Source organism: Aptenodytes patagonicus, chromosome 15 (assembly GCF_965638725.1).
Source record: "Aptenodytes patagonicus chromosome 15, bAptPat1.pri.cur, whole genome shotgun sequence".
Classification (NCBI taxonomy): domain Eukaryota; kingdom Metazoa; phylum Chordata; class Aves; order Sphenisciformes; family Spheniscidae; genus Aptenodytes; species Aptenodytes patagonicus.
The window spans coordinates 7085285-7109187 of NC_134963.1; the positions used below are offsets into that span (position 1 = coordinate 7085285).

At 39.9% G+C, this 23903-nt stretch overlaps 1 protein-coding gene across 1 annotated transcript; it reads left to right on the plus strand.

The window, feature by feature from the left end:
- The first annotated feature begins 389 nt into the window (after positions 1-389).
- Positions 390-21970, plus strand: BCL7A (BAF chromatin remodeling complex subunit BCL7A). Its single transcript, XM_076352792.1, has 6 exons — positions 390-587; positions 8581-8662; positions 12087-12183; positions 14097-14264; positions 17278-17399; positions 18387-21970. Exons 1-6 carry the CDS (start codon positions 496-498, stop codon positions 18456-18458), a joined length of 633 nt encoding a protein of 210 aa, XP_076208907.1. The 5' UTR covers positions 390-495; the 3' UTR covers positions 18459-21970.
- Positions 21971-23903: the final 1933 nt, after the last annotated feature.

The following is a 23903-nucleotide window of genomic DNA, read 5'->3' on the forward strand; positions in this document are numbered from 1 at the left end:
TCCCCCGCACGGACGCCCTTCCGCGGGAGGCCCCGCCGGCAGCTCCTCCGCAGGCCCCCGCCGGTTTGTCCCCGCGGTTCCGCGGTGGCCCCTCAGCGCCGGGGACAGCCTCGGAGCCAGGCGTCCGGGCCCCCCCGGCCCCTCCCTCGGCCCCTCGCCCCTCTTCCTCCCCCCGGCTCTACCCCCTCGACGCCGACAAGGGGACCCAGGCGTCCGGGTCGGCGTCGGCTCCCGCCGTCCCCTCACGGCGCCCGTCCCGCGCGCCGGCCCCTCCCCCCGCGGCCCCGCGCGCGCGCGGGCTGCCGGCGGCGGCGCGGGGCGCGTGCGCAGTGCGCGGGCCCCGGCGGGCGGGCGGAGCCGAGCCGCGCCGAGCCCAGCCGCGCCGCGCCGCGCCGAGCGGAGGGAGCATTGTGCGGGCGGGCGGACGGACGGACGGACGCCGCGAGCAGCGCCGAGCGCCGCATTCCCCGCTGAGGCCGCCGCCCCCCCAGCAGCATGTCGGGCCGGTCGGTGCGGGCCGAGACCCGGAGCCGGGCGAAGGATGATATCAAACGGGTGATGGCGGCCATCGAGAAAGTGCGCAAATGGTGAGCGGGCCGCGCCGCGCCGGGACCCCGCGCCCGCCCCCCCCCTCACCCCCTGCCGCCCCCCCCCACCCCCCCCCGCGCCGTTCCCTCACGGGGCCGGAGCCCGCCGGGCGGCCGCGGGGGGCGGGGAGCCGGCGGCACCCAGAAGCCATTTCGCTCCTGCGAGTCACATGAAGGCGGCGGCGGCGTGTGAGGGCGAGAGGCGGCTCCATTGTGCGGCCGAGCCCCCTCCCCGCCGACCCCCGCCGCTCCCCGCCGACCCCGGCCCGCCGCACCGCAGATCCCGGGCCGGGCCGGGCGGCGACGGGGGCGGGCGGGCGGCGGGTCGGGCCCGGCTCCTCCCGCCGCCGTCCCCTACAAAGGGCCCCGAGGAGCGGGCCTGGGGGAGCTGCGCCGCCGGGTGTGTGTGGAGCTAGAGCTCAAAGAAGTATTTTTTAAACATAAAAAGCATTAAAAATACCCCTGTAAAGCGCCCGAGAGTTTATTTTTCATTATTACACATGTATTTATTTATTTTACCTTTCAAGTTCCCGAGGTTTGCACGTAAGCGCAGCAAACCCGAGCGGGATCGTCTCCCACGAGCGCTCCGGCGGTTGTAAATGCCGAGCGGAGCAGGAGGGAGCGCGTAATTGCCGCTGGAATTTGTTTTAAATTATATAATTGAAGGTTGTACCCCTGGTGAAATAACTCCCTTTTGTTAGGCCTTAAACGTGTTTTGGCATTTTCCCGCTTTTGTCTTTTTCTGCTTTTGTTAGGAAAATCCGCATGAGGTGTTTAAACAATACAGTGAAACAGTCACTGCAGTGTTCTGCACAGTCGGTCCAGGGTTTTTGGATGGGATAAAGAGCGGTGCCAGTGTGACTCGAGAGGGAATCTCTTTCTTCCAGCAAGTTGACTGACTGTTCAGTAGTCTTTGTGCATGTATCTTAAAATTCTTTAAACATTTGAAATCCACGGGGAAATCCCTTGGGTTAGTATTAATCTGCATAACTCAGCTTTTTTGAACTTGGTAAAATAAGGGGGCACTTTTATTGCAGTCCACAGCTAACGCTTCGCTTTCATTAAAAGCGAAATACAGAATTAAACGTGTGTTATTCGGGTGAAACGGATTGTTGCGTTTTAAATGGCCTTGAGCAGATGAATGGGCCCGTTGGCTTGAGCTGGACAAAGAATCGGGACGTGTGTCCAATAACGCAGGGCACGAGATGGGGATTTCAAAGAATCCAGCCATTGTGTAGGGAGCCGGAGCAGCCCGAGCACCACAGTTCGGTTGGTTTCAGGAACTCTCTTCTACTCGGGTGGTGGTTTTAAGCACTGTTTGCTGACTGCTGGGCCAGCTTTGAAGGGCCAGAACAATGTATAGCGGTGTGACAGGACTTTTGTTCAAACAGGAGCGTTGTTGGATGTGTGGGACTATTTTGCCTGTAGGTATTTCATTCATGAGCGCAGCATACTTTGAATCCTAGTTTGTGGATTTCAGAGAGGAGTAGAGGCAGAAGCTTGGCCATTCAACAAAATGTCTAATTTTTTTTTTTTTTTCCCTTGGCAAGGGCTCTCTGCCATCATGTCAGTTGCTATGGCTTCCTCTATAAAACAAATCTTAAGGTATAAATAGATTTTGTACACTTTAACCATCATGAGAGACAACTTGCTTTAAAGGGTTCCTGAACAGGATCATGCAATGTTTCTTTTGATTATTGTCAGAAGTATTCATATGGCTTTTTGTGTGTGCATCTCACAAGTATTTACATAAACCATTTTTCTTATTTTTAAAGGAATCATAATTTGAAGGTGAATCTCATGATTCCCCCCACCTGCAGTCAAGTACAGTGGGAAATTAGCAAGAGGGATTCTGTGTCTTGTGGTTTAAACGTTTTGAGAAGACTTGGCTTGTTAAATTGAACTTTACACATTAGCAATTCCTGCATCTTCAGAAGAGCCACATAGGCAATTTCCAAGTGTGCAGTTTTATTTGCATAATAGGAGCAATTTGTTGCCATCCACAGCTCTTCTGTGGAAATGCAGCCACTGAAGATTAAAATACCTTGCATCCAACCTTTCATAGAGCAGAGTTTTCTGCGACTTGTGTGCTCAGAGCGGTGCGTGCCAAGGATGAGTAGAGAGGCAGACCGAGCTGTAAACTCTTTGGAGTGGACAGTGGCTCTGGTGCATGCTGCCCAAAGCTTTATCAGTCTGTGAAGGTGTGCAGCAGCCTTGCTGTGCAGTATTACCGAATGCCTGTACTGCCACGTCTATGAACGTGCCTATTGGAAAGCGGTTTCCATCAGTGCAGACTTCGTTCCTTAGAAAATACGCGTTCTTTCTTAGACAGTGAGCCCTTTGATGCAGGTACCCTATCTTTATGTGTGTTTGTAGAGCACCTCGCACTTCTGGTATTACTGGAACTTAGTAGTAAACAGTGAAGTTGTTACGTTTTTATCTTGAGATTAATGTAACCATATCTCCTTTGTTTAAACCACTCTCATGAATGAGCATCTGTTTTAGAAAACACATAGCACGTGTCTTACAGAATATATGGTTGTGTTGTATTTGTGTGGCAAAAATGTTAAATTCCCATGGCTAAGAGGGTAGTTCTACTTTTTTTTTTAACAGTACTTACAATTTTTTCTTTCAGTCTATTTTAAAAAATCCTCTGAGATAAATTTATCTCAGTGATTTGTGAAAGGTACAGGATTGTTTTTTGTCTTTAAAGATTGATGGGTATGTGTAGATTCTAAATGGGTCCTCAAGAAGAGAGAGGCAAAAACTATTGTGCCCTCAATCAGCATTGGAAAAATATGGAAATACTCTTGTTTTATAAAAGTCTGATTTATTAAATGAAAGAAAATGCAGACATTTACTAAAAGACAAGTAACGGGCAGGAGGCAAGTATAAGTGGTAGGACGTCTTGGGAGGCAGTGAAATAATTGGCATGGGCACGTAGCACTGCTGAGCTTTTGGACAACTGTGCGAACATTTAAGGATGGAGCCATGGTGTGGCTGACAGAGATGGGTACCCTGATTTAGAGAATGCACCAGGAATGAGGAAATCTCATTGTGTTGCCTTGTTTTTGAATTGCAGTATCTTTGCAGAAGTCATTTGACCTTTTTCTGACCCATCAAAGCCATAATCAAGGAACAGTGATAGCACCTTCTGAAGAAGAGGTGAACTTGGACACCTGATGAAAGTACTTACAGAAAGTGCTAAATATTCATTATGGCAGGGAATTGGCTGTAGAGCCAGACATGACTTGGGGTGTAGCTTAAAACAAAGCATGTTGTGTAAAAGTTGAGGAGCAAAGTCACCACGGGCAGTGAGATCACGTTACCTGGTACCGTTGGTTGGGATCGCTAGCTGTGGCTAGTTAGAGTAGAATTTCTAGACAATGCTGCTGTGGTTTTTCTGTTCACTGTCTCCATTCAGACTTGCTAAAATATTTTTGTGTGGTACGTAATGCTCTGAGATTGAGCTTCTGCAGGTTTTGCTGCTCGTGCTTCCTTCTTAAAACAGGCTTTCGCTCTGAAAAGTAGTTATGACATAGAACTTCTTAATGTGATGTCTTTGGAAAATACTGTTTGCTACTACCAGGTTGCCACCCTAGTTTAGTCCCCAGCTACATTGCCTGTGTTTAGTTTCCTGCTAAGATTGTAGTTCATGTAGTGGCAGTTGAAGTAAAAATACTCAGTGTATGTGCAGGAACTGTACTGAAGTACTGTAGTGGCCCAAACACGCTGCTATCATGCTTGAATTATGATACCTTTTTTTCTGGCTCGTGATTATTTCTTTTTGAGCCAGGATATGCTCTCTGACTTCGGTGGAAGTTGGATGTATGTTAAAGGTAGAGTTTTGTCATGCATAAGCCATGTTTCTCCTTACTGTAAGAAAAGGTGCTTGTTGCAACGTGGAACATAGCAGAACTTGCTTAAAAACATGCTGGCCTGTGTAAGTTAAAGGGGACTCTCATAATGCACCATATTTAGATAAACTCAGAGAGAAGGTGTCCTTAACCATTAGTCTTTGTCCAGTCATGCTACATGGTATTTTATTGTATTTGCAGTGTGGATAAGAAACACCATGTATATTTGGGGCTACTTCCCGTTGGTCACTAGACAAACATCTACATAGCAATAGGCGTGCTCTGAAAAGCAAGCCTATGTTTCAAAAAAATCTTTTTTTGTGCATCTTACAGCACTTTTTGTGTATAATAATGGCATTTTCTTTCCCATTCCCCTTTCTCCTTTGCTTGATCCCACAGGGAGGTCATAATTCTGTGATTTTCACCAAACTCTGTTGCAATGCAAGTGAGTGTGATGTGATAAATTCAGCATTATGACGTCACTTCGTGATCATCAACAGAAGATGGGGTATGTGGGAGCAAATCCTTGTGTAAATACAGATCACTATGATAAATGATAGTCACGGTAAAAAGCCAAACAAGTGTGAAAGCCTTTTCTTGAATGATAATATATTGGCAGTAAAGGCTTTCTGTTTCTGTGCCATCAAATGTTTCTAGCACTCATTGCTGCTGCAGAAGCTGCCTTGACACTTTATGTATAAGTGTAATATACACTGTTGTGTTTGCTCGCTGGTATATTACTTTTATACATGGAATTTGATATTCATCTTTGGAGCTTTAGTGTTAATATACAAAATATAAATATATTTAAGAGTGTTGGGCTATTTAGCATGGGGAATTGAGTATATAATTATGTAAGTTCTAGGATATTATTATGCCTCAGGCATAAGCACTAAAGAAGTGTTGATACTAATGCTTACCCTACGTATCCTTGGCTGTCCTTTAAATGCTGTGCAGATATGGTTCAGAATTTAAAAATGCTTTAACACAATTTCAGACAAATGTAAGGGTTTGTTTCTGTTGCATTGATCAGTTTCTGAATTTACTATAACTAAAATATTTAAGATACTTTTCAGTGTGGAAGATTAAAAGAAAAAAAAATTATTGTATATATTTTAAGTTTTGCCATTTTCCAGTGTTGTTACTCCTGAGTCATTCATGGAGGAACAGGAGAGGTTTGAAACCAGAAAAAATTTTTTTTTGTAAAGCTATGGAGTTTGTCAGTTAGACATGGGCAAGTAAAGTTGATAATTGCCACATTTTTAGCCTGATTAACTCTCAGGTTGATGGTGTTCCATCAACCACCTTTTCCAATCCATCAGTCAATATAGAGATCAACCTGTATAGTATAATGGGACAGTGCAGTAGAAAATATTGCTTAGTGATTGCTAAACAAAGGTGGAATAGAGTTACAGGGGTGGAATTCTGGTCAGGGTCTCAGGATGAGTGGGTTCAACAGCAGATCCATTTTACAGACAGGAAAACAGGTGGAGAAACTACTTAAGGTTTCACAACAGAATAGGCTCAAGAGTTCATTAATTCCTCGTTCCTACTCCGGCATTTGGTCAGCGAGAATATTTTGTAGTTTGTGCAGCATTTAGCAACTTACCATTATGGGCAGCATCCGTAAATTGTCAATTCTAACTAAATAAAAAGGAAAGTCCCTGATCAGCAGGTTGGGATGGTGTCTTTGTACAAAAGAGGAAAAGTGAGTGTTCAGGGCAGAAGAGGTTTTGGGGGTTTGGGGTTTGTTTTGTTTGGTTGGTTTGGTTTTTGGTTTGAAATGGAAAGGCAGTAAGTATTACAGATAATATTCGAAGCTTTATTTGCAATAAACATCTGAAATCCTGAAGTTATTTTACCCTGTTGATCTTAAATGTCTGAAAGTCATTACATTTCTTTGTTAACAAATTTGTGTTTGTGCTGCCAATGATTTTATTAAGTTTTAGGGGAGGTTGTCTTCATTTTTCTTATTAATACTTTTACAGTCTTAAACCTTCAATACTGCAAATGCTTACACATGTAAAATATTTGAGTAATAGCAGTGTGATGTTGGGTTTTCTCTTTAGCCATAAGTGTTTGCAGGACTGGGATGTTGGTGTACTTCCATCACAAAATATCCTTATTCCCATTGTTGTCTGAATTACTGTGTATTGAATTCAGTAAAAAAAATCCCTATAGCTGAGGGTTATCAAAACTTAAAGTGGTACTTACGAAACTCAAAAGAATTAAAATGTCAGGGCTAACTTTAATACTAGAAGGAAAAAGTTACTAATATAGGTTTCCTCCTGTGTTCTACAGTCTGTCCAGTGAAGATGCTGTGTGAGGCTGCTTTGAGATGCTAACAGGTATCTTGAACTTTTGGTTTTCCAGTGCAGCATCTCTAAGTAATATTTTGCTGTAGGAAAAAACTAAAATCTTAACTTTTTAAAAGTATTTATTCACCTCTCCCCACACCCAAAACAAAACCCCGGCTGGTTTTATTTCTATAATTTCAAAGGTTTTCCTAAGTAGAAATAAGTTTGGTTTGTCTTGTATCCTTAAAAAAAAAAATATATATATCTCATGATCATCTCTTCATAATTAAGTATGCTCTCATTATTGACATACCCTCATCTCCACTGTCATTTTTATCACATCTAGTGGTAGAGCTCCAAATTAGCGTAAAATTGGGTTTTGACATACTTTAGCCATCTAGCGTACCCAAATGGATGTATCTAAACATATTGAGGAAAAACTGTGCTCCAAGAAGAGCAGTGGGAAAGAAATGAATCGGAAATAGTTTTGTACTTTAATTAAAATATCCTTGTGGACAGATCCAAAACTTACCAAATTGCCATATATAGTGCTGCTTTTTTTTTTTTTTTTTTAAACAGGAAAGTGTCTCCTCTAAAGGGAAAACAAATAAGATTGGCTTTAGTAGCTAAAACAAATAGTCAGGAGGATGTTTGTGGCATTTGTACAATGTGGCTGCTTTTGATTCTGGAAGCCCTTTCTAAAAATGGAGCTATCACATATATATTTGGAGTCACATCCAGCTTCTCCCATCCTGCAAAGAACATTTTTTTTTTTTTTTTTAAATCTATAACTGGATCCCAAATCTATTATTTAGATGTGTTTTTAAAAAAGAAAAATGCTTGAGATCTCATGCCAAATTAATTTCAGATGTTCCTGATTATTTAATGGAATTGGTCTTTGTTGTTAACTTTTAATCGATCCATTTGCAGAGCTATATTGCAAACCCAGGAACCAGCAGTGGTAATCTGTGACCTGAAAACTGATCACAGAATTGTGATGAAATTTCTCTGGCATTGTGGACCTTCCTTTAATATTCTGATGTAAAGAGCTCAAGGAATTCATCCCTTAACTAAGTGTTCAGCATCCTTTCCATCTCCGCACTCTGTGTCTGTGTGACCCCCTAATGTAGTGACGCCCTCCAGCCAGATTTCCTTCGCAATTTGTCAATGTCACGACTTCACGGCTGGCTGGCAGGGGTCTGCACAGAGTGCTGTAGGTTATGCTTTTTCCCTCTCTGATAGCCTTCTCAGCCTTTGCTGTCTAAGAGAGCTAGGCTCTCCAGAGTCTGAATTCTGCATCACGGCACATATTGCTACCAATAAGGCTGTTGGTTCTAAGGCTAGAATTTCAGAGCTGTCTGACAGGAGTGTTGAGTGAATGTTAAATTGCTGGCAGCAAATTTCTACCCAAAAATAAACCTCAGATGGTCAAAATGCATTTAGATTTCTAATACCATTAAACAGCTTCATGACAATCAAAACACACTGGTTTGTCTAAAACCTCTTCTGCTCTCTAGAAACTTAAAGTGAAAATTGCAGGCATTAAATCTGCATTTTCAATAGCTGTTCTTCTTAACTGTATCTGTAATCCAGATTTTATTACTGCTACTGCAGTTACTCACCTAGTCAAGTCACAGCCCTGAGAAATCTGGAGGTTAGCAGTGCTCTAACAAGTTTGTGAAATGCAAAGAACAATTTGCACAATGCAGTACTAAAGACAATGTAATAGAGATCATCCTACTTAATAGCCTATTTAAATCCTTGACAACTTACAATAGTAGATCACTTTTTTTGAATCTGAAGTTTAACTTTAACTTCTCCTGCATTGTAATTTTATAGGGAGAAGAAGTGGGTGACAGTTGGCGACACATCTCTAAGGATTTACAAATGGGTACCAGTAACAGAGCCTAAAGTCGATGATGTAAGTATCCTGCAGATGTCTTGCTTTCTTCAAGATGACACTCATGTTTAGGGAAAGTCGAAAGAAATATGCTTGCTATTCTTTGAGCCTTTAAGCTAAGACTGGTGCGGGTCTTGCAAGTGTTTGAATAGAAGAGCTCTAGGGAAATGCCGATCTCTACAGAAAGTGGTGATGATGGTTCAGTGGGTGGCAGTCTTCCCGGAGTCAACTTGGATCAGTTCTCAGATAACTGTTAAACATTAGGCTTGAAACTGATTTTTGAAACCTTTCTCTAACATAATAATTGGGAGGCAGGGAGGGAAAGCTAAGACATCGATTACTTTTCCCCTCTTTCTGCCTGATGCTTTAAAGGAAAGTAGCTGGTTTGGAACTGTGCGGAGAATGTATTGTATCTGTGCATCACTGCTGTTTTGCTCAAAAATAGGTGCAAAACACTGAAGTGTAAGGGTAGGAAAATCCTGAGATCACTTGTATTAAGATGTCCAGCCCAAGCAATACAGCAGGCATGCTTCTATTGTAATGTGTGTTTTCTCTTGATAAATGTTTTGCATATGCATCATGTTTACGTTCTTAGTGTGCACTGTTCCTGTGCCATGATACAATCATGTGGCACAAAAATAAGTGTAAAAATCAAAGTTGATAGGGCTTGCAGATTGTTTTTCAAAATGAACATTGCTCTCATTTTATAAATTGAAATATTGTTACAGAGAAAACTAATCCATGGTACCACAGTAAATTAATGATACAATAGAATATATATCCTAAGTTTGGTACTCCTTCCTTGGGCTGTCATGTGCTTTTACTTTATTTGAAATGTGAGTTAAGACCTGTCTGGAAGAAAACTACTATGTTAATAAATGTGTAAAATGATGCTTTTTCAGACAAGACAGTGTCATGATCTTGTCTTATTCAAAGTCCAAATTCAAGACCTATTTTTGATTAGCATTGTTTTAACTGAGTTTGTTTCTTTCTGTACCTTTTGTTGTACCACAGATTTCTGTGACTGTCAGAGTTGTGGTAAGCCTCTTGTATTCTTCAATGCTTGAGCAGCATCTCTGTGAAGTAACCCCTTGTGAATTGGGAAACCTTTCCTGGTTTCTTTACAGAAACTTGTTCATTCTTTGTAGTTGTCAGATGTTTGGTCTTGATTTTATTATTTATAATACATAGGGGGAAAAAGCTGTGCAATCTATGTGAGAGAGAGAGAGAGAGATTTAGGATATTTAGGCTCACGGCTTCTGAAAATTGTTTTCCTGCAGTTAAGGTATGCCTGCATGATGGGTACCATGGAACTTTGAAACAGAATTGCTAGTGAGTTTCTGGATGAATTTTCAAGGTGACTGGTACCTGAAGTCAGATTCTCTGTTAAGAAGAATGGGTTTATATAATGGCCTCTATGTGCAGAGTTTAATTGTATTTTCTGAGCCATCATCTTTAGGTTTAGGCTCCAGATTTGCTGAAATTGGGACACTGTTCAAGACCAGTTACTTTAGTGTCCTACAGTCACATTCTGTTCATTACAAGTAGAGGCCATTGTGCAGCTGCAGTTGTTGCAGGCTTGATGTTGTAAGGTTTCTGTCTTTTTGCTCTGGAAGTTCTCACAATTAAAACAAGTGCATATATTTTAAAAATAAATACCAGGTAGGGGTCGTCTTGGCTATTTAATTTTGTTGTGGACATCCTTTTACATCCGATTTCATCCACCTGTGACGGAGCAAACAGTATACTTGCTTTTTACTGGAATAGGAGAATGGGATCTTTTTTACTGCTTCATGTTTCAAATGCAAGTTGTCTTTGATTTTAGTGAACACAGATTAGATTACTTCCCCCCCTCACATGTTGTTCCTAAGACACTGACATTTCTTTGAACCAGAATTAGCTAGGTTCTTTCCTCCTACTAGTTTTGGAAGGCTGTTGTAGAACCTCACCACTTTGATGGTTAAACCTTTTTAAAAAAAACTTTTCAGCTTAAATGGCTCACAGTCATTTTTAAGTATTTCTCTTGTGGCAAAAGTGTCCTTTTTACCTGTAAAAAACCGCCAAAAACCAAACCTGAGAGAGATTATGTCCCCTCTGAACTTTCATTTTGCAAAGGTAAAGAAGTCCATGTGCTTTCACCTCTGTTTCACATATTAGGGAATAAAGTCTGGCTTCTCTGAAGTAAAAACAGAATTTAAAAATAAGCCTAATAATCTATTTAAAATAGAGGGAAAAGTCCTTCCAGATATCACTTGTTGAATTTCTTCTGCAGTGTTAGACAATATTTGATTGTGGTTTTAGTTCCTTCCCTCGTTGGAGGACACTGTCTTATCCGAATGGATGGACTGCCACGCGTTCTTCCTAGAGTCAGGCTTTTAATTGTCTTCTCAGCAGGCACGCAGGAGCCTCCAAAAGCAATGCAGCTGGCTCTTTCTCCGTGAGACTGATTACGTCACCTCTTAATTGAAAATGCTGCATCCCTTAGCAGACACAGATTTTCCACGTGATGGATGCCACTGTCTCTTCCTTTGTTTTAATGCTTGCAGTCCATACTGTTGTTCGGTCATGAGCATGTTGTGACCTATTGTTCATGTAGGACTGTCTTGCTTATGTGCTTTGTTTTAGGCCAATCTGATTTTTCTTAATCCATCTTTTAGTTTTAATGAAGAAACAGCATTAGTTGTAGAGAAGGAGGAGGTCTCTGCAGTGTTGGTCATTGAGAAAGAGGTAAAAAGCTGTCTCTTCAGTGTTAAAATTCTAGATCTGTTATCATTCCTGTTGTGCGTGCATGCATATTGTCCAGGTGTATTCTACAAGCTTTCTGATATGAAAGGGAGAATGTATTGAGTTTTGTAGCAGCGTATTGATACGCATAAACCATACAGTGAGCAGAGTTACAGGCTCAGAAATCAGGTAGTTTCATGAATCTTAGCCCTGCTTCTGATCAGTGATGTTCTTCCCTTGTCCTGCTGTGGCAGAGATTCTTTTGACCTTGCTTTTGTAGCTCTCTGAACTGAGTACAAAGTTAGCAGCCAGCACCTCCCAAGTTCTCAGACTCAGCAAGCCATTTAATCATTGTGCTTCAGATTCCCTGTTTGTAGAATGAGGGGTATTATTGAGAACTTTTGTACTTTTTACAAAAATTGTGTAGTTGTTTGAAGATGGAAAATATGTTTAAGTGCTAACCTTTACTAGAATTTCTGGATAAAAGCCTATATGTCCGAGTGTTTTGTGTCATGAAGAATACAATTAGAAAAACAGCCCTGCAGTTATTGAGACTAATGCATTATTGATAATGTCAGTTATTATTACATTGGCTTTATTTCTCACTTAAAATTGAGAGACATGCTCACAGAATTAATGAGTGGGAAGGGTTTTATATTGCAACATGGATTTCTCTGCATGGTGATAGTCTCATTTGTTTGTGGTACCTTTTGTTTTTCAGAAAAATAAGAATAAGAAAAAAGGCAAAGATGAAAAATGTGGCTCTGAAGTGACCACTCCAGAGAACAGCTCCTCTCCAGGGATGATGGACATGCATGGTGAGTGGGAGAAGGTCAGCCCCTATTACACTGCTATGAAAGCATAACCTCACAGCGTGAAATTCTCTGTTGCTCAGATATATGGACAACGTGATTGAGTCAAAGTGAAAGCAGCATCAGATACTCATTTGGTACCTTGGACTTCTCTTCTGTGGATGTACTAACAGTTGTTTAAATGCCATTTTTATTTGGGCTGTGTGAGGGGAAAAAAAGTTGTTAGTGGAGCTAAATATGAAAAATAGAAATATCTACCATTCAAAATACTACCGTCAGGTGAAGCAGTAACTCTGTCAAGTTTGCTGCTTGAAGAACCAAAAAGACCCCCAAAGCCTCAGTGGCTTTTTGTGCAGGTTTTGTACTTTTTATCTCTATAGGTGAGTCAGGTCAAAAGAATTCTGTAAGAGCCAAGAAAGCAAGCTGTGGTTCTATGGTGTCTTCCTTCTGCTTCAGCTGGATGAAATTAACTGGTTAAGAAAACATTTTTTTTGCTTGCTGGTCAGGCACTATTAGGTCAATTTTTTTTTTTTTTTTAAGTGTGAACTGTTGAGTGTTAACCTGGTATTTATTACAGAGGAGCTTGCACAGCTCAGCTCTGTTTCCATTTTTTACCTTCTGGGTGTTTGGATAACAATTATGGCTGAGAACGCAGCACTATTTGAGCTGATAAAAGGGGGTCACTTCTTTTAGTGGGTTGCAAATTTTTCATTTCAGTTTTATTTGCATTTGTATTGCCTCCTGGTTGGTTTTTGCGGTGTTCACAGTGAGTATGGTCTTGCAATTAAAGGATTGAGCAGGATTTTCACAGATCTGGATTAATATTTCATCTTTATAATTCAATTCTCTTAAGTCTTTTTTCTCCCATCTATGAGGTGAATATACTACTTGCTTTTTTATCATGTATCACTTGTGTTTTTAAGCCATGCTGTACAATTAATGATAAACTTAATCTGATCTGACTTCAAGCCGCTCTGAAAAGAGATGGTCCCATCACCAGCTGTATGTTTCTGAAGTCCTTTGGATGTAATGATTGTAGAGATGCAGAAGAAGGTGGATCGACTTGCACGCTAGTAATTTAACTAATAATGTTTTGCTGGTTTAGTTTTCTTTAGGGGGCGGGAGCTTCCCTCTTGGTTACCCATGGTCGTTAGGCTGGCTTAAAGATTACAGGAAGTTGCACCCCACTGCTATCCATAAAGTATTAGCTGAGATACTTAAGCCACTGTCATTGGTTTTCACAGGAAGAGGGCACAGGCAGAATATTTCCTGTTAACTACAGAGACACGATCTGTGCTGCAGAAAGTTACTGTGATCCAAGTTTTTGGAGGCTGGAGAATATTCTGGACAATTGCCAGTTAGAAACTATTGATATTGGGACTGGATGTTACATTTTACCTTGATGGGGTTTTGCTGGGGTTTGAGGGGTGTGTGTTTTGACCTTCAGGGGACACTTCAAAAACTATCTGCTCATCTGAGCATTGTAGTGGTGGGTATTTGTAAATCTGCAGCACGAACACTTAACTAGCCCTGTGTTACATGAACTGTAAAATGAGACTGCCGCTTCAGTTGATCTGTTTTACTCATATTACAAAATTCTGGGTTCTTTTGGAAGAGATCTGAGTAAAACACTCTTGGTTTTATTGTATATTAGTTAGAGCACCTTTTTTGAAGTTTTCTGATTTTTAGTAACTGCTAGAAAGCTTCTGTGTTACAGCATAGGCTGCAAGAGCAAAAATTGTGGTGGTGTGGAAAAAAGTTAGATGTGGTGTTAGCGTAAATGCTTGGACTTGATCCCAAGCAAGCTAGACTATATCATGTGTTATCAGGGAATAATACAAGAAAAATATGGAAGAAGTAAGGTGTGCTTTTTATCTTGTCAAATTAGACTCTCTTGTTTTTAACTCTTTTGTTAACAGATGACAATAGCAACCAGAGTTCAATAGCTGATGCTTCTCCAATAAAACAAGAAAACAGTAGTAATTCAAGTCCAGCACCAGAACAGAACTTGGCAACACAAGCAGACGGCACTGAAGTAAAGTCTGACGAAACTCAGACAGAAGCAAAGGAGCAGCCTGGTTCAGAAGGTGAGCTGAAAAGACTGTCTTCAAAGCCAAACAAAAAATGTTATCCTTTAGTGTATCATTTATTTGCTTGTCCATTTTAAGAACTGAATAATAACAATTTGAAAGAAACTGTTTCTGAATTCTCAGCATTTATGTGAAAATGGGCCATAATCTCTCTGGCCTACCAGTGATCCTTCCATACAACTGGAAAGGTCAGATTTACATTCAGGGTCTTTTTCAGAGAGGAAACAAACAAAATACTTGGTTTATTGTTGTCATAATCTCAGTCTTGAAAGAAGAAATAATTTAAAATCATTTTTTAAATGGCTGCTACCATGTAATCACACAAATCCTGGAAAGTATGACTTTTGTAGATCCATGAATGTTTGTTATCTAGTGTGAAAGTAAAATTGGAGGTGAGATATTTTGAAATTATTTTTTTAGTTGTCTAAACTTCAATGTAAGCTTTCTTTTTTTCTTAACCCTGCTAGTTATTTATTCAAAAGTTAACCCTGAATTCTGTCCTAATTTTCTAAAAGTGTTACAATATTGTACTGCAGTTGTGCACAGATTAAAAATACATGTGGGTTAAGAGATTGTTCTGAACCTTACTCTTTAAATGGTGTTTTGGGTAACTGAAACATGCTCTGTATTTATATTCCTGGGAAGATAACTTTCTTCATCCTATTATAACAGATAAAAGACATCCTTAACACCATTCTAATGATTTGGTTGCAGAATTCTTCCAATAGCAGAGCAATTAAATTATGCCCTCCAGATTTAGTTCTTAGCTCAGTAGATCCACTAACCAATTTAAATTTAGAGCTTTTATCTTGGTAATACCAGAATGGTTAAGTATGTTAAATGTTGTCATTGTTAATTGGGGTTAAAATTTGACAACTGAATCGTCACCAAATTGAAATAAATCGGAATGCCATATCCTTCAATGAAAATGTCAGCTAGCATATTTGCTCACGGTAAACGGTAAGGATTTACTCCTAGGTCTGATATTGTCTGAACCTGCTCGTGTGAAGTTGTTACATAGCATACGTGCTCCCCTGACTAAATTTAGGTTCAGGGAAAATCATACCAAGTTCCCTGGATTAGTTCCAGAGCCAGTTACTGTAAAATGAAAGGAAGAAGTAATGGCAAAAAATACCCGTTATTAATGTTTGTTTTCTATTGGTTATATGCTGTGTTTAAAAATTTATTAAGTAATTCTTTATCTACCGAAGTGTTATGATCAATCAAACCCCTGGAATTGTGACATTCTTCAACTGGATAGGGTTAATGACCTTGTGCGTCTATCTCATGTTACTACACTGGAATCAGGGAGGTTCCTTAAAGCTAGGGGACAGTTTGGGTGGTCAGAAATGCTCAGTGTGGACTTCTCAAAGAAAACAGGTGAATTCAAAACATTTTGCTGTGTACACAAGTCATTGCAGGCATCGGAATAGCTTGGGGCTTGGTAGTTTAAAATACGGATCCCCTTGCCCAAAGGCCAGCAGCAGCGTGAGTGGTAGCTGTCAGTAGCAACTGGAAGAGAACACAGCCGTTATGAGCTGTCCGTTGTGGAAGTCGCTCTTAAGTGTGTTTTTGCCATGGGGAGATGCGCGCCTCAGAGTGCTCCTTAGCTCAAGTTGCTCAGACATACACAACAGAAACTGAAATTGAAGTTCCTTTTGGCCCTTGGAACTTGTTTCTTTCTTGGTATGAACATGCTTTTCTGGTGAGACATGGAAAGGAAGACGATTCTGTCCGAGTTTGCTGAATATGATCTTTGAGACTGCTCATCATAGGCATCACTTCATGTTGAATTCAGTCAGAAAAACTTTCAGAAATGCTTGTGATGCTTTCTATACAGTACACCACAAAAATATCCATTACTTGCTGGTTGTGTCATCTTCATTAACCAAAGTTGTCCAAAAATATTTTTGATCTTGCATTTCTCTTCATCTGAATAAATGTATATGTTTCTTGGGTCAGGGACCTGTGGAGAGATCACTTCATAACAGTTGACTCCATGCATACTTCTGAGAATTCATTCAAGTCAAAAGGGATTTTTAAATGAGTTGAAGGAAAGAATGGGTTTCAGTCCTTACACTGTTCTTGATGTGGATACTGAAAGAAATATAACTGGCTTTTTACAATCAAAGGGGTTTTGTTTTCAGTGGTTTGGTTTTGGTTGGGGTTTTTTGTTTGTTTGGGGTTTTTTTGTCTGCTTCTGGACATACTGTGTTAAACTTTCAGGGATCTTTAACCTGTAAAGACATTTTAAGTGCCCTTATCCCCTCTTTGAGTGAATGGGTGCTTTAACCCCGAGTCCTCTGTAAGTCTTGCTTAGAGAGAGAGAGAGAAGGGTTTATAAAAAATGAAAACAAAACAAACAACCAAAAAAACCCCCAAACACAAAAATTGGAAGCAATAACAAGAGCTATAAAAAGCTGGAAGACTTCTCCATAAGTATGCACCAGAACTAAAAATTCTACAACCTTAATGGTTAAGCTGTCTGAATTTCTAAATTTTATCTTAAAAGTAGTATCAAGCAAATAAGTGGATTTTAAATACATGGCTGAATTTCAATTCAGATAACTTTATCCTCTCTCCTTAGCTACATAGTTTTAGATCCATTAGTTATCACAATTCAGCCCTTTTTGTAGCTGCCTTTTACTTGTGGTTTGAAGCAAGTTTCCTTGCGATCAGTCCCTTTGCAAAGTTTGTGTTGAAACTTGTTTGCTAACAGCGTTGACATCGTTCTGTGGTACAGGGTGTGCGGGAGCTTAGCTCCCTCTAGGGACTGATACCAGCAATTGTATACTGCCGGCAGCGTGGGTCTGCTGGCAGCAGCCAGTGGTTGTGGTCCTGGAGTTTGAGCTTAATTCATTATATTCATACAGTTGTTAGGTCTGTTATCAGTAATGGTTACACGTGGGTGAAATTTATGTGTTTGGGATGTTGCTAATGAGAAGACATCCTAAAAGCTCCTGCCGAATGCTTTCATTTGTTTGTTTAAAATTATTTCTTGAAATTTCAGATACCTCTGATGAACAGAATTCACAGTCTTCAATGGAAAATTCCATGAATAGTTCAGAGAAAGCAGAAATTCAGTCCTCTGGAGAAAATGATATAATTACAGAGGCATCTAAAAACTCTCAGGTAACTTTAAGCACAAAAGCCCAATTACTTGGGATTTGGAAAAGAGTACTTATACCAAAAAGCAAATGTAAGGAGGCCAGTTGTGTATTTAGACTCATTTCCAAAGGTGAGGACAGTAAAGCAGCTGTAGAGTATTAAATGTACACGTACCTGGTTTTGTGGATAATTTGATTGGCTTCTTGCGTTTCACATAATTTGAGCAGTAAGACTAGATTGGTCTGATTTACTTTTCAGTTTCCTAAACCAGTCTGTGTTAGTTTTGTAATATTAAAATTTCATGTTAATAAATTGCTAGGACCTAGCCTACTGGGCAGGCCCCTTTGAGGACTATTCAGAAGTAAAATACCTTCTATAAAAGTAAATGCATATAGCAGTTAGGAAAGTTAATTTTTGTACATTCAGTGGACGAGATGTTTGGATGTTTACTCACTGGTATACGGAAAAATTCTGGGTGGGTGGGAGAAAGAAATTATCCTTGCAGTTGTTCCCCTCACACCGAGATCCTCAGGCAGAGCACCGCTCAGCCTGTTGGTTTTCCTTTCGGGTGGTTGGTTTGTTTCAGTGCACACCTGGCACTTTCCAAACCTTGCGTGTTCTGTTCCGTAGAGATTGCTTTGGCTACAGCAGGAGAATATGTGTGTGCCCTTGGTGTGGGTTGTGCTCGAGTGTGGAGCTGAGGGAAGTCCGGGTATAACCATGCATCAAGGCTGTTGCTTGGAATATTCACTGTGGTTTTTAGCCCAGAACTAGAATTTTGCCCTTTGTCAGTAGACGACAGCAAGTGTAAGGATGTTGAGGTAAGATGTAAGTAGAAGAGTGATTTCAGGAAGCAAATGCACTTGGTCATGTCATTCTTGTATCCACGGGTGCTTTGTATTTTACAAATGCCACACCAGGGAATTTGTTCATGGTTTTTGTTTGATGGTTATGGCGCCTGAAATTCAGTGCAATGATAACATGGTTGTTTTTCTTTTCCCCCTCATTAAGGACTCTGAAGGAGTGCCACCTTCTAAAAAGATGAAAGTAGAGGCTTCCCAACAAAATGTTGAAGAGATTTAGACTATAGATTTTTCTGGTCAGTTTTTATGTAAGGTACATCAGTGGGCTTAATTATAGAACAACCTTACTTAAGCATCTTCTCTTGGATGAGGACAGAACTCCTAACTTTTCAAGTTACCAAGCAAAAATCCAAGAAAGCCTAACAAAGGTTTAACTTCTCAGACACTGAAAACTTTTTCCTGTGAAACAAACATTGAGAACTTTTAAGTTACTGTCTCTGAAATGGTTGGAGTAAACAACTCAGGAGGGGTCTACGCACTGTTTCTAAAGTCAAAATTACAATTATGTTGCTGCTGTATTTTTTTTTTTTTTCATTTCTCTATTTAACATTGTAAGATATTTAAGGATGGTACAGGTCAGGTATTAGCTTTCATGTGAAGTTCATTGTTCTGGCGTGATGTCTGCTTTTGTTTTGTGCCTTGTGTTCTGAAAACAGTGCTAACTTTTAAAAGTTGTTTTGCAACTGTCTCCTTTGCAAAGTGGCCTATGTTTGTATAATGCCATGTAGTAAGGCTTTTTATTCCCCCCCCCCCCTTTTTTTTTCCTTTTTTGTTTGGGGTTTTTGTTTTGTTTTTAATTTTTAAATCCCTGGTGCTTAAATTTTTAACAAATAGAGATCAGGAAGCCATTTTCACTCTTGGAGTCCAAGGAGAAAAAGGAGCTTGATATTTTATTTTAGCAGCTATAGTGGAGATCTTTTATTGAATGCATGGCATTCGCAACTGTAAATTTGGTCTTCTAAATACTTAACTTCATCAGAAGTTAACATGATCTGTTTACCATTTATAGTCCAGATCTGAATATATACTATAACACAGCAGTTAAAATACTTAGGTATTAGGTCCAGATCTCTGTACTGGGTACAACTTGCTTTACAGAAAAGTTCCACTATGTACATAAGTAGGATCAAAGGGATTGATGCACAGTGAATTTATTTTCAATTGGTCTTTTTTGATATCATGTTTTCACTGAACTGGATTTCATTGTACTGTTTCTTTTTAAGATGTTTACTTCTATGTTCCACGTTAATACTGTATTTGGGATTTCTTCTTTTCTTTCAGCAAGTCTTGTAAATAAGCCTTGTTGTTTCCATAGTCCCTACATCATTGTTAGAAATGTTCCTTCTCTTTCAATTAGGTTGAAGTGTGCTTATGCTAAACTTGATTGAAAGGCACTAAGTATGTGCAACTCCCTTCAAATGCGCAGCGTGTAGAAGTGCAGAACCACCTGCGTCAGGTCACAAGGGCTTGATCTTACAGTGGGCTTTGCACTTCCAGCGTGAGCTCCCAGTTATAAATACCTGGTGTCGGTGGGAACCGCTTATTTCTGACTTCAGTACACACACACGCGTGTACATACCGGGCCCTTAGGCTGTCTTCACTTCGTGTGGGAGATGGAACTTGTAATTTAAAATATGATCTCACAGCTATGAAAATGGTTGCATATAGTTTGTAAGCTAAGAACTGTAAATACTTTTTTAAATGAAAAAAACTGCTTCCAGTTGATACATTTTCATAATTAGCTCTTCATTAAGCTTATTTATTTCTGAATTCTCCAATAGTGAAAATGGCTTGCACTTAGACTACTGCATTGCGTTTGCAATTACCACTTTATTATGAAAAACAATGGGGAATTGGGGGGAGGGAGGAGTGGGGAGCCAATACTGACCTTCCAGAAGATGTTTGTAGGATTGAACTCGAAATAACGTATGACACTCAGTTCGGAACTTTTCCTTTATGTTGAAATAAAACTCTTTGGATTTTAACTGAATAAAATTCGATTGCAAATCATTCATGAAAACAGTGTGCTCCCTAATAAGTTTTTGGGATTTCTGGTCTGATCATGAAGTCCATTAACATTCTGAAAATAAGGAATTGAGGAGCCAAAAACTATATTTGCACAATATATGCAATGAAACGGTAGAATTCTCTCTTGAATTGTGTGTATGCCTAAAATGTGGATAACTGGTCAATGACGATTGATTTGTATGTATATTACATTCAGATTTAAGTGATATTTTGTGAGAAGTTCTATTGATATATTAAATGGGCAAATCTAGAAAGATTCAAACAAAAATATTTTTGATTTACTAACTTTTTGTTGTTTTTAATGCTAAAACAAAACAAATCTGATGCCACCTTTGACAAGTAGTCATGTTTACTAATCCCTATCTTCAGGTGCATCGCAGCAAGTTTTTAATTTTAATTTTGTAGACGTTTCCAAGGGAGTAAATAGACTTTTCGTTTAGAAACTAATTCCTGTACTTTAGGAAGAAATAAAATATATAAATAGCACTAAAAATACCTCAAATTTTTCATTAGATAGAAGCATTTATTGGCATTATTGACATCAACAGGTTTAATTATAAACTTCCTTTTCTCTCCTGTGGCTTCTGCTCAGAACTGTTCATTGTTCTGTGGCTTACAAGACAAGGCATCATAACCATATTCCTAGAGGCTTTATTTCTAAAGTAGTAATGCTTTATTTACAGCTTATACAGAATACATTCAGAACTTTTTTTTTAACCAGAGATTCTAGTGACAACAGACAACTGAACAAGCAGATAGATTTGGGTTCCTTAGACCTGTTATTGTCAGTCTCTAAGGGAAGAGACTTTGACATTATCTGGTATGAAGAAATCCAAAATAGTGTATAAGACTGTTATTAGTCTTTTTTTGAAGTGCCTGATAACACTTATGGGCCAACGGATGTGATTAAACACATTTTAATGCCAGAAAGTACAGATGGGACCAAACCAGAACATCGAATTCAAATCAACCTGAGGTTTGAAACCAGATCTAAATCCAGCTTTTTTTGGCTTGGACCTATCTCTACCAGAAACTTGTTTTATGAACTCACTGTAAAAGGGTTTATTGAAAGCATTGAGACGTGGAGCAGAAGGAGAGATGTAATTTTCTTCAAGATGACTGAAAGTTCTCATACAGCTAATGTTCTAGAAATAGTACAAATATCAAGAAGTGCTTCCTTGCTACAATGCTGAATGTTGGAGCTTCAGTTACAAATAAATACAAAAAAAAGAAAGAAAAAAAAAAAGAAAAAAAAGAAACTAGAAGCAAGCAAGTAAATTAGCTGAGTTTGTGGAACATGTGGGAAGGCCTTCCGAATAAACGATTTACTCAGCCAAACATTTTATAGCAGAACTATTCCTTGGAATTTTTATGCTTGGGAAAGTAGTTGTTAAACATTCCAAAAAGTGCTGGCACTTACAAAACAACAAAAAATAATCAACAAGGCAGTATAAAATATTGGTTTTGGGTGGCTATCTTCATACATAAACATTGTCATGTTTTGGAATGTTCTTTATATCTAAGGGCCTGTTAGAAGGTGTAAAGAATTTTGTTTTCTTCAATACCTAATCGTTTTCCATCTTATGATTTGTGTGTGTGTGTGTTGTACAGCAGTATAATTTTTCACTTATTTATTCCATCGGTAGTTATGGTTTGTACAATGTACAATGGTTTCATTTCAAAAATAAAATAAAAAAATCACAACATGAATGCTGTGTGAATATTTTTTATCAAGAAACTTAATCTTAGTTTGTTTTTTTAAATTTACAATAAATTTCTGCTTTTATAAATGGTATTTTTAAATGTGCATTCTATGGTGTTGTCTCATTTGGTAACATGTAAAAGGATTCACCTTTGAGTGGACCAAAGGTGCCTTGATATTGTAGCAGGACACTGAGTGGGGCGGGGGCAGTTTGTTGTTGTTGTAACAACAAACAAGTAGATATGGCCAATGTAATTACAGCAACCTGCAAAATAGCTTGGTAATTTAAGGTGCTTACTGTTGGCCTGGTACTCGGCTAATGTGTTGTGGTAATTTAAATTGGAGGGAGGAGGGCATGGTGTGGAAACATGCTTCAGTTTGGAAACATGCTTGAGTCTGATGCTAGCAAGGGTAAAACTCCTCAAGAGTTTTGGAAAGATTCTGTACATTCAAGATGGATATAAAGTGTCCAGCTTATTTTTTGTGTTCCATGCGCTCTGTCCCAAAGTAGCCTGCTGTTTCAGACAGCTGAACTGGTCTGCTGGCTGACCGCTACCAGAAGGGCGAGCCACAGCCAGCTTGCCTGCTCCCAGCTTGGTTTTGTTGCCTCCCTTGCGTTTACTGGGGTGCTCATAGCATCCTCTCATCAACCACTTAAATTCGCTAACCTAAGAAAACTACCCATTTTAGTTAGGTTTTTTTCCTTCTCTGGATTAGTGAATTAAATCAGCAAACTTACATAAAGGAATTATATATAGGGTGGAACTGGAGAGAGAGAAAAGAACAGGTGGAAACAAGGATATAATTCAGGACGGGTCCCAGAAGGAAAGGCCTCTGAACAGGTAAGGCTTGTGCCAGTAAAGGGTGAAGGAGTGAGCAACAGCCTAGCCTAGAAGCAGGGTATGGAGCTGGAGGTTGGCCCTGTGGTTTGCCTGGGAGCAGGACGGGCAGAGGAGCCAGCAGTGGTAACGGGATGGCCGGACTCTCAGCACCTGCAATCAGCCCCACAGTCAGAGGCTGTGAGTAAGATTCCTTGAGCTCTTGCGCCTCAGCAAAATGGGAACGCTTATCTTCCTGTGTGTAGATTTAGGAGGATAATCTTGTACCACTAAGTGTTGTGGAGTACGCTGCGGGTATATTTTTAAACAGCTTGAATGTCTCTCTGTTCAGTCTGTATCACAATTGAATTCTAAGTCGGTAAATGTCTGCCTCCTCCTGTGCTAAAAGTCTGCGCTGTTGAAGGAACATCATCAGAAGATGGTGGCCTACGTTTCACCTGGCACTGCAGATTGCTAAAAAGAAACAGTAAGAAAAAGCATACTCAAAAGATGCTGCTGTGGCCCTTTAGTGTTTCCTTGTGCCTCCTGGAATTCCTTACTGTGGAGGAGGAGAGGATAGCTGGGAGTCTTCACCTGTTACTGATCACCTAAATGCTGATCTTTAAAAAGGCAAACCAAGACATCTGTCACCAAAATAACTGGATTTATTTTAAGGGATGCGTCTTTCCTTGCATCTGTGTTATTTGCACTGGGGATGATTAGAGGAGAAAACCCTGAACTGCATCAAATGTTAGTCATAGCTTAAGACTGCTACCCCTATTTTAAATGATGGTTTGGTGTACTGCTAACTCTTCTTAGAAAATTGCATTGCTACCTAGCAACTTCAGTTTAACAAGTTACCCCTCCTTGCACACAGGAAGAAGCAAGTGTGGCTTGCTTATAAATTTGTGAGGTAAACGTATAGGCTGTTGTCATGGAAGTACTGTATGCAGTGCTGTTATTGATGGGTGGTTGAGATTTTTAATTTTTGTTTAGTTCAGGTGCTCTAACAAACTACATGTCAGACTTAAAATAGACATTGTAAAACTATGAATGTTGTTTTGAAATGTTTTTATTTTTTGCACTTGGAGTACTCCCAATCAGAATGCCTTGCTGG